Source organism: Gossypium hirsutum, chromosome D01 (genome assembly GCF_007990345.1).
Source record: "Gossypium hirsutum isolate 1008001.06 chromosome D01, Gossypium_hirsutum_v2.1, whole genome shotgun sequence".
Lineage (NCBI taxonomy): Eukaryota > Viridiplantae > Streptophyta > Magnoliopsida > Malvales > Malvaceae > Gossypium > Gossypium hirsutum.
In genome coordinates this window covers 61,519,964-61,531,261 of record NC_053437.1, presented here as the reverse complement: position 1 = coordinate 61,531,261, position 11,298 = coordinate 61,519,964, and the positions used below count along the sequence as shown (strand labels likewise).

Genomic DNA, 11,298 nt, shown 5'->3' with positions numbered 1-11,298 from the left:
ATAAATTAACTTAGTAGTTGGCAGTAGCCATGTTATTAGGTATTCTTTGAATTTAAGAACTATACTTCGATGTTTTAGGAACAGAGCTTCTTAAGGGTGCCTTTTCCTGGTAATTGGTGTGCTTAGTGAGATTGGTTCTGGCTTGGGATATATATGATCAAGGTGATTATTAAATCAATTATTATTTGGGAACATCTTTCTTTGTTATATGTATCACATAGAAAGTCTTAAAGGACGACTGTTGGGTTCGTCTTTAAATCTACTAGGGACAAGTTTTAGACTTTAAAGGATGATTTTAATTGTTCCCAAAGCTACTAAAATCCTGCAGAGGACCTTAATGTGATTTTATTTCAATGTTTCTAGTTATTATCTTTTTCATGCAATGGCTTCTGTAAAAGTAGAATGTTGGTAATGACAATATATCACAAAGAAAAAAGAAATAAAAATAAAGAACACACAGATTTTTACGTGGAAACCTTTTTGGAAAAAAAACCACGGGCAAAGGAGAAGAAAATTCACTATGTCAAATTCGAATGATTACAAGAGGAGTTTCGACTACATCTATTTATAGGTTGAAAAACTTAATTCTAATTAAAGTCAAATATATTATGTTTTTTTTTAATAAATTGACTAGGATATTATTAATAGAATAGAAACACCAATACTACAGCCCAAAACAATGCCTCAGATGTGCTGGGCTGGACTGAAAAATAAAACATGGGCTGCACATTAAATTGAGAAGCCCATTGAAAGTCAATCTAATGAAATAAACAGAAATTTAATCCTAAAGAAAATAATAGAAAAAGAACCGACAGTCATTTTCCAGTCAAATCAAAACAGCCTAGACGCCATTACTATTTCCAACTCTTCATTTCAAAAACGTCAAGTCTGTTCAGAGGATAGCAACTTCCAAGAAATTTTCTTTATTTTCTATCTTTGCCGTTTCATTTCGCCTTCAACAACTCTCTTCAGTTTGGATTTTGTGGCCATCTTACTTCTGGAGCAGTTTCGTTCAGCGTCTCCCTCACCAGGTACATCTCTTCCCCTTTTTTTAACGTGTCTTTTGCTAGATTATGAGCTTGAAGATTATCTGTTCTTTGGATGAACATAAAAACAATTTCATGAAAGCGAGATTTGTTGCTCTGGATATCTTTAATAATCACTCCAATGATCGATTTATCCCTAACTGTCGTTTGGCATTTGTTGATAACTGTTTTCGAATCCCCAATAATCGTAACTGAGTCTAAACCCATGTTGATGCCTAACTTGGTTGCCTCTAAACATGCATATGCTTATGCAACAAACGGACATGAAACGTTGGAATGAAGAGTCGACTTTGAGACTTTAATCACACCATTCTGATCCCGATCTACTATTTCTGACGCCGATCTGAAATTACTGGTATCAAAGGCTGCATCGAACTGTATCGTCTCCCTTATTGTCTCTCTGTCTTGTCCTTGAGTTCTAATGCGCGTAAGGGTAAGCTTTTTTCCTCACACTCCTTCAAGTTCCATTAAGTAGCTCTGTATTTTATGTGAGAGATCCCTTCTTGATGTGAATTTCCTCTCATGGATCATCTGATTCCGCGAGCCCCAAATAACCCATAAGGCGCAGCAGAATAATCGGATCTGCTCCTTTTCACCCTTGCCAAAGACCCAGATGAGCCATGTCCATACATTTTGATCTGCATATTCTGTTACCCACGTCATACTAAGACTAATCTATACATCAATGCTTGTAGGACATTGCCGAAACACGTGGTAGTTGTCTTCTTCTTCAGAGTAGCATCGGAGACAACTAGCATTTGTGATCACTCTTTTGTATCTAAGATTAGCTAGTGAAGAGATATAGTTCCAGGAAATCTGCCATATAAGTATTAATTTTTTTATGTTAGTTGTAAATTCCATAATTTCTTGGTAAATTCCATAATTTCGGCCTGTAATAAATAACTGTTAGGATCCAAGCTAGCCTCTTGTAATAGTTTGTAGGCGCTTCGAACTGAAAACTCGCCAGAGTGGTCACCTTTCCACACTTGCATGTCCTCACAATCTGTTCTCGCAAGAGGAATCTGCAATATTTTTTGAGTGATATCTATTTGGAAGGTAGTTGTAATTGTCTCCGTTTTCCACATCTTAGTTGTGCTGTCAATTAGGGCTGATACTAAATCTAACTCACCATTGCCTCCTCTGTTATGCCATGTCTCAGGTTCAATCCTTGGTATCCATCGGTCAGTCTAAATAGATATTGCATTTCCTCTCCCAACTCTCCAGTTTAGTCCTTTAAGAAGGAGTCCTTTCGCTGCCCAAATGCTCCTTCAGGTAAGAGATAGTAAGTTTTCCAACTATGCATTTAGAAAACTAGAACGTGGATAATATTTGGCTTTAAGAACTCTGGCTAAAAGAGAATTTGGATAATCAATCGCCAATCCTATTTGGCTAACAACGCAATATTAAATTGGCTAAGATTTCGAAAACCCATCCCCCGTTTTCTTTCAAAAAGCAAAGGTTTTTCCAAGAACACCAGTGAATACCCCCTTTTCCACGACCCTTTTGCCACCAATATTTTGCAACAATACCCTCCATTTCTTCACATAGAGGCTTTGGGAGTAAAAAGCAAGCCATTGAGTATGTCGGTATGGCTTGTAGGACAGCCTTTATAAATACATTTTTTCCACATTGCGATAAAAATTGAATACTCCAATTTTTAATACGTTGTTTCAATCTATCTTTTAAAGCTCAAAAAGATTGTTTCTTTTTTCGACCAACCATGTTTGGCAAACCTAGATATCGTTCTGGCTCATCTGAGCTCTGAACTCTCAACAAATTGACAACTAATTGTCTTTCTTCCTCTAGCGTGTTTTTACTAAAGAAAACAGTTGATTTAGCGAAATTCACACAGTGACCCGAACATCGTTTATACTCACTTAGGATCTCATTAAATGTTAAAGCTCATTTTCTTGATGTTTCTCCGAATAAGATGCAGTCGTCTGCGAATAGTAAATGTGTTACCTGTGGATCGCTTTTGCTTGCCTTGACTCCTTTTAATATTCCTTCTTTTGTAGCTATTCTCATGAGGCTAGATAATCCCTCTCCACATTAAAAAAAGAACCGAACTCAATGGGTCACCTTATCGAATCCCCCTTGTTGGACGGAAAGTTTCTCCGATACTTTCATTGAGCACAACTTGATGAGAAACAGTAGACATGCAGTTCATAATAGAAACAACTCATTTTTTAGCAAAACTCATCCGCAACATTATCTCCTTGATAAATCTCCATTCGACCTTGTCATAAGCTTTACTCATGTCCAGTTTAACTGTTATATAACCTTTCTTCCCCATTCTCTTCTGTTTAAGTGTATGCAATAATTCATAGGCTAGCAGTACATTGTCTGAGATTAATCTTCCTGGCACAAAGGCACTTTGTGCGCTGTCAATGCATTTATCAATAACACCTATAAATCTGTTTACTATAGCCTTAGCCATGATTTTATAAATAACATTGCATAAACTAATAGGCTTAAAATGTGTCATATTAGAAGGATTAATAATTTTTGGGATAAGAACAATATGTGTTGAATTAATTAAACTGACCTCCATTTCTCCATTCAAGAGGTGTAATCAAAAAGCAACAACCTCCTCTCCAATAAAGTGCCAACATTTCTGATAAAAAAGAGCAGGAAACCTATCTTCGCTAGGTGCCTTCGTGGGTTGCATTTCAAGCAATGCCTCTCTAACCTCTTCTTTTATATATTGCTCTGTAAGCTTTCTGTTATCTTCCTTAGAAACACACTGATCAATTCCTGAAAGCAAATGATCATAGTTCTCTTGATTCCCTAAAGTGAATAAATTCTGAAAATAGGATCGTGCAATACTTTCCATTTCGTAAAGGTCGTTCGTTTCCCATCCGCTATTGTTTTGTAGTTTGTTTATTAGATTCTTCCTCATTCTCTGCTTTGCTTGGCTATGGAAAAAAGCTATATTTCTAGCACTTAGTTTCAGCCAGTTCAGTCTAGCCCTTTGTTCCCAGTATCTTTCATCTTTTTCGATTTCAAAGTTTAGCTGAATCTTCATATCAATCATCTCAGCCAAGCTGATATCGTCCATTTCGGCTTCAATCAGTTGTGATAATTTTGCTGTCAAAAATTCCTTTTTCCCCTATCTATTTTTTTGTGCTTGTCTTGCCCAATTTTCTAGGCCTTTTTTTAAAATTTCCAATTTCTTCAAAAAATCTCCGGATGCCATCCCCTATATGTGTTTAGCTTCATCAACGAATGAGTCATTCAAAACCCACCAGGCTTCAAATTTGGAATGACTTACTAACCTCCGTTCATCTTCCTTATTTGTGTTAATTAAAAAGGGACAATGATCAGAAAAAGAGTACACCAGATGCTGAACTTTTACCTTAGGAAACATAGAAATCCAATTCTCATTTGCAACACCCTTGTCCAGACGTTCTTGTATGTTTGTTTCCAGTAAATTACCTCTCCCAAGTAAACCATTTGCCAGAATATTCCATATCAGTCAAATGGCAAAATTCTAAAGCTTCACGGAACATCTCCATTCTTCTTTCATCTCTATGCAAGCCTCCTTTTTTTTCAAAACCATACATAATTTCATTGAAGTCTCCACATACAAATCAAGAAATATCTTCATCCTTGTGGAGATTTTTCAAGACTGCCCGCCCATGAATCTTCTCTATCTTGCGCATATTGTGTTCCATAAAAATCGGTAAATCGCCATTTGACATCTCTTTCATTATTAGCCACCACCACGTCAACGTGTCTTTTAGAAAAATTATGAAGCGTAACGTTGATATCATTTCGCCATGCCAAACACAAACCTCCTCTAGTGCCTTCCGAATCAACGTCAATGCCATTCACAAAACTACAACTACGTCGAACTCTTTCCACCTGGTTTTTACAAAGCTTAGTCTCCATAAAGAAAACAATTTAGGGATTATAAGTCCTCAGCGAGTGCTAAAGTCTTCGAACTGTCTGTGGATTTCCCAATCCACGGACATTCCAATTTAGAATTTCATTGTGCCCGATCGACTTGCCATTTGGCAGTCGCCGATGATAAGTGATTAAGATCCACCATTCTCCTACTTTTCGCCATAATATTACCCATCTCTTCTCTTCTTGTTAAATCTTCAATTTCCCCTCTAGATCTCTTCTTCCCCTCCTCCCCTACAAGAGCTACATCCTCCAGATCATGGTCTATCACATTTGAGGCATGATTCTCCTTTCCTTGGCCTATATATGATGAACCTCCTTTCAAATTAAAACCAAGAACTGGATCAACAGGCTTCCATATTTTAATTTCTAACCCATCTTCTGTTGGTCCATTCTGAAATCTCTATTTTCTTCGCCAGTTCCTCCCTTATCACTATCACCTTCCTCACGTAACCAAACACTATTCATGGATAACGTTCTTCGATATTGTGCTCTTATAAATAAGTCTCAACCCATTTTCGCAATTTCCACTCCAAGATTCATTTTCGCTTTACAAAATGAATCATTATGGCTCAATCTTCCACAGTAAAAGTAGAAAAGTAATCATCGTTCATATTTGAAAGTAACATATGAACGTCTCCCACCAAATAAAATTTGTTTCTTTCTTTTCAAAGGAAGCCTTATATCAATTTGGGCCTAATTCGCATAAAATTTTTATTTTCTTTCCTTAGATATGAGACATCATATTCCATTAAATTCCCCAAGAAATTACCCAATTGCGTTGCCAAGTTTTCAAAAAACAGACCAATAGGCACATCATGAATCTGAACCCAAAAAGGTGTCAAAACTAGAGGGACCTGTAACGGATCCTCCCCCAATTGCAATTTGTAGAGTATCAGCAGATGATTATTAAAAGTCCAATGGGAACCCTTTAAAACCCTATCCATATCCATAGCGCGAAAGAATTGAAACAAATACCTTTTTTCCCCCAGATCTTGAATTTGAAATCCCCGAACCGGATGCTACAAATTCGCCATTGTGCTTTTCATAGCTTCTACTAAAATCAAAACCCATCTTTCATGTAAGATTGTAAGAAGCCTCTTATATTATTTATGTAAGTTTGCAATTTAGTGAAAGTCTTTCTTTCAAGTTAATAGTACATATTTGAAAATCGAAAGTCAACTTAGTACTTTTTTTTTGGGCACTTGGCTAATAAGGTTAAAATATATTGACGTGATATTGACAATCGATAGCAAGATAACAATTTTATAGTTTCCCTAACAATTAAGCAATTTCAATTATCTCAATAATTACAATAGCAATACAAGTTTAATAGTTTAATTGAATAGCATTATGTTAACCAAATTAATCTGTGTATTAAGTTATTTCTTTTGCCCAAGTAACTCTAGTAGGGAAAACCTTTAAACACACAAGTGTCCAATCGAACTACCATAATCAAATTATTAAGGAATGACACAAGTAGTAACAATGGCAATACTCTCGTACACAATAAACGTAATTTTACAAAGCCAACCAAAACATTAAATGTGCGAAACGTAGCAAAAACAATACTTCTAGATGCTCAATGTTGTTCATGCAATATACAATGAAAATAATGAGACCTTTACATTCTACAACATGTCAATTATATCCGACGAATTCTAACTAAATTTATTGAGCATTTTACTTATTAGCAATTAAGCAATTTGACGATAGAATTCCAATGTGAGCAATTAAGTTAAACTAACTAACACAAGGTAAATTTTAAATGAAAAGAATCACAAAACCGAATTTTTTAAGCATTTGATGCTTAGGAATGTTCATTTATTTCGTACAATGTAGTTAAGATTTTAGTGAAAAAATTAGTTAAAATTTTAGAAATAAAATTACTCTAAGATTTTAGTTAAACTTTTAGAAAAACTCAAGAAAAAAAATTAAGTATATATTTTAAAGAAATTTAAATTTAAAAACTTAAATTAAAAGTTGACTCGAGTTAATCAAGCACTGACCAGAGTTTCAATGATTTTGACCAACATCGAATGATGTTGATTGAGCATTAACTAGACATTGACCGCATTTCAATCACTGTTAACTGATAATAGATCAAAGTCTTGTCAACGCTTGATCAATGTCAATCAATACATGTCAAAGTTAATCAAATTATAGCCAATTCTCAGTTACTTTTATTTTTTAAAATTTTTTAAGTTTTTTTAGAATATATATTTTTATTTTTTTGAAAATTCTTAAAATTTTAACAATTTTAACAATTTTGATTTTTTAGAATATATATTTGTAATTTTCTAAAATTTTAATTATATTTTATATTTTTAGATATTTATAAAATATATATTTTATTAAATCTTAAAATGTTTAAATATTTTTTAAATTCTTAAATTCTTAAATATTTAAATATAAAATAGGGTTTTAAAGCAAATGAATGCCACATCATATAAACGTCATCTCACGCATTTTGATAGACCATGTGTCCTCTTTTTAACACCATTTTCTTCAAGAGCTAAATCACTAGGGATAAAAATGGCATAATTGGTTAAATCGTAATTAAATTATTTGTAAATTTATTTTTTATTCATTCAATTTTAAAAAATTATAAAAGATTATTAAATTTTCAAAAATTCTCATTTAAGTCATTGAATTATTTGAAAGTTTTTATTGAAGTCACTAGGCTATTATCATTTTTTAAAGTCTAGCTAGCAAGCTCTAAGCAACAATTTCAACAATCAGTACGATGAATCAGTACCCATCAGAGGAAAAACATAACTTAAATCCAAATTGGTCAATGTTGAATATCAAAGAAGAAAGTTGTTTGGATTTTGACTCGCAAATTCTTGACGTTCATAAAAAAAACTGGATTGTAGAAAAAAAATGAATGAGAGCTTTGGGTTGATACAAATGATGCGAACAAAAAAAGCTATACAACAACAATTTTAACAACCTAATGACTTAGATGAAAACTTTTGAATAGTTTAGTGATATTTTTGTAACTTTTTGAAGTTAAGTGGCTAAAACATAAATTTACTAATAGTTTAGTGACCAAGGATGCAATTTACTCTTAATTATAATCCAAACCCGAGAACCCGCTACGTTTCAATCGGGTTTTCTCTCTCGCCTACAATCCCAAAACCTGGTGTGTTTTTTAGGGTCTTATTTCCGATCGAGTCCACTGCCGCTTTCCCTTCAAAGCCGACTCCTCACTCTCGCTCTCGTTCTCAGCTTCATACGCAACCAGTAAGCTACCGATCTCTCATAATCTTATTCTTTAAAATTTCAGCTTCTTTTTCCTTTTTCTTTTTAAATTATTTTTTCATTTGATCTTCATGGTTTTTTATTTGGGTTCTTAATTCTCATTTATACTAATGCATTTTCTTTGTTGGTTTTTGTTTGGATTTTGAGGAAAGTCCTAAAAGAGAAGATCTTTTGAACATGGTGGGGTGGCAGAGACATTTACAATGTGCACTTCGTCAAGTTGGGAGAAGATTAGAACATAATTATACTCATTCTACCAACTATTCTTCTGTTTCTCGCTTAAACTCCCCTGTTTTACCTCGTTAGTTTCTCTCTTTATCCCTCTTTTCTTTTATTGGATGATCATAAAGTTAAATTTGGGATTGATACTGAGAAAAAAAACACGGTATTCTTTGTTTTATGTCGAAAAGCTGAATTTTTAACTCACTTGGCTGTTAATACTTAATATACTCAGCTTCTTTAATGCTTAAGGTTCCTCTCTTATACTTCAGTTACTTTTATTTATTGTCTTTCTATTGCAAATGTATTTGTAATGTTTATGCAGGTGAACTGCCTAGTTATCAGAAATTGTGGAAATCTCCTGCTAGTATGTCACCGGTTTTATATCGATATTTCCAGCAGTTGGTAATGCCTACTTGTTCTTTTCACTTTGATATGATTTTGATTACCGTTGTTGTGAAATAACCTGCATTTGATAATGCCCTTGTTTTGTGGTGGTTTCAACTTATTGAAGATCAATAGGATGCTTCTAACTAATGAAATAACAAATTCTCAACAATGTTATAAGCGGTCCATAAATGAATCATCTATATTTTCTTTGTCCCACATGGTTGTATTGTTGTGTGCTCTTATAATATTTATTCCAGCTGGTCGCATAAGATTAAAGTTATTTAAGCAACACTTTTCTCTGTATATCATTAACTGATCGGATCGAAAGGAGTTTATCTATCCAATAGCTTCGTTTTCTATTCTGAAATATTTGGAATTCATTGCAAACTTTTTAAAATTTCCCTTATTCTTTGTATTTTATGTTTTTGTTTCTCCTTGCTTTAAGTTGTCTTATGTTTTACTTGCATAGGGAATTTCCACTTCAAGGAAGTTACTAGCAGGTTCATCTGAAGAGACACCAATTGCATCACCATTAACCCCTGTTTTGGCAATAGATAGTGGAAAGACTGAAGAGAAGAAAGTTGTTCCCAATCGCACAAAAGTTCAAGCAGTGTTAAAGAAAATAAAACAGGTTACCTCAATAACGATTACCCAAAAATTCTAATTTTGAACTTTTTGCTTATTTCGATATTTGAAGGCAGTCTCACTTGAAGGTAAGAAAAGGGTCAGGTGATTTATGTGATGAAAATACAAAGAGACAGTAAAGTTCTGTAATTTCCATGACCAATGATCCTCTAACCTGTAATAGTTGCCAATTTTCAGTAACAACATGAAAATTTTTCCTGGCTTTGGATTTTTAATAAATGGAGCGTACTTTTCATGCTATGCCCTTTCACATGAGACTTTTTCATTTGGGAAACCACTTTCGTGAGTTATGCTTTAGAGCACACTTGAGCTGAAACAGACTTGTCACTGACTTCTGTTTTTGGTATTGTGCTTGAGAACTTATCATAGAACATCGAGGCAACTACTTGATAATTAAATGTCTTTACCAAAACTGATGGAGGCCGAATTGGAGCTATGCAAGAAATAAAAACAGAGAAACTGTTATTGCATCTTTAATATGGGTCCTTAAATTACCTTTATGATGCTACATTGACATGCTTCTGGCGTTGCTTATCTGGTAGGATTAACTTATGTGCTAACTTGACTTGTCACTGACTTCTGTTTTTGTTGTTGTGCTTGAGAACTTAGCATAGAACGTTGAGGCAACTACTTGATAATTAAATGTCTTTAGCGAAACTGATGGAGGCTGAATTGAAGCTATGCAAGAAATAAAAACAAAGAAACTGTTATTGCATCTTTAATATGGATCCTTAAGCTACCTTTATGATGCTACATTGCCATGCTTCTGGTGTTGCTTATCTGGTAGGATTAACTTATGTGCTAACTTGCTTGTTTTAGAGTCCTAAGAAGGTCAACTTGGTTGCTGCATTAGTTCGTGGTATGCGTGTTGAGGATGCTTTATTACAGTTGCAAGTGACGGTAAAGCGTGCTGCTAAAACTGTCTATCAGGTAATTCAACCGCTCTGCCCTATTGATGAAATATAGTTCTTTTTGAAGTAATTGTGTCGCTTTTGGTTGAAGTGTCTGGTCTGGAATCTAGCCAAACTCGTCCTAGTAAGCCACTATAGCTATTGGCCACTGAAGGAAACCCAGGAAAAGAAACCTAAATTTGTACCAGTCCAACTATGCAACTTGGAAAGCATTAATGGAAAAGAAAGATATAGTTTATAATTATAAAAACTTGCAATGCAGGTTATTCATTCGGCTCGAGCAAATGCTACCCATAATCATGGATTGGACCCAGACCGTCTGCTAGTTGGTAAGCAGTGAAAATGAACTTCGTTATATCACTTGGGAGTACTTGTCTTGTATTCATTCTGCATTTTTTTTCCTTTTATTTTAAACAGCTGAGGCATTTGTCGGGAAGGGATTATTTTTGAAAAGAGTTTCATATCATGGTAAAGGGCGATCCGGAATTAAAGAGAGACCCGAGTGCCGACTAACTGTTGTAGTGAGGGAAATGACCCCTGAAGAGGAGGCTGAGTTAGCCCGACTGAGGGTAAGCAAATTTCGCAAGCTTACTAAGCGCGAAAAACGACTTGTACCTCATAAACTTATCGAAACCACTCCTATTTGGAACCGCAAAGGCAGGACTCAGGAACCAAATGGTATGGCTGCATGAGATTTCTCACATCCGTAAAAGCTAGAAAGTTTTGAAGTGCTAAAAAGTTTGTAGTCTTTAATTATTTTTTCTTGGTACATTACAAATTGGAGTAGAGATGATGTTGCTAGGGTTTGAACCGTACACCTCGAGGTGCCAACAGAGACTTTTTAATCACTTGGTCCTTTGAATTGGCACATATGGGTGCTTTAATATAGTTTTCAGTGGCTGGAATTTCTATTTCAT

At 34.6% G+C, this 11,298-nt stretch overlaps 1 protein-coding gene across 8 annotated transcripts; it reads left to right on the top strand.

The window, feature by feature from the left end:
* The first annotated feature begins 813 nt into the window (after positions 1-813).
* LOC107928199 (50S ribosomal protein L22) lies at positions 814-11,297 on the top strand. Of its 8 annotated transcripts, XM_016859377.2 has the most exons (11): positions 830-1,031; positions 1,329-1,479; positions 1,742-2,102; positions 2,206-2,318; positions 8,111-8,198; positions 8,369-8,517; positions 8,761-8,840; positions 9,295-9,456; positions 10,290-10,400; positions 10,644-10,710; positions 10,799-11,297. In XM_016859377.2, exons 6-11 carry the CDS (start codon positions 8,394-8,396, stop codon positions 11,071-11,073), a joined length of 819 nt encoding a protein of 272 aa, XP_016714866.2. In that variant the 5' UTR covers positions 830-1,031; positions 1,329-1,479; positions 1,742-2,102; positions 2,206-2,318; positions 8,111-8,198; positions 8,369-8,393; the 3' UTR covers positions 11,074-11,297. The 8 variants fall into 8 exon arrangements, with proteins under 8 accessions (XP_016714867.2, XP_016714866.2, XP_016714869.2 ...); XM_016859380.2 differs by having other exon boundaries at positions 1,329-2,102; positions 8,364-8,517; XM_016859376.2 differs by having other exon boundaries at positions 1,329-2,105.
* Position 11,298: the final 1 nt, after the last annotated feature.

Coding starts and splice junctions, on each gene's coding strand:
- LOC107928199 (XM_016859374.2), top strand. CDS start 8,010: ATGCAATTTACTCTTAATTATAATCCAAACCCGAGAACCCGCTACGTT. Junction 8,199..8,363: donor CTCAGCTTCATACGCAACCA/GTAAGCTACCGA, acceptor TTGGATTTTGAG/GAAAGTCCTAAAAGAGAAGA. Junction 10,401..10,643: donor CTGCTAAAACTGTCTATCAG/GTAATTCAACCG, acceptor CTTGCAATGCAG/GTTATTCATTCGGCTCGAGC.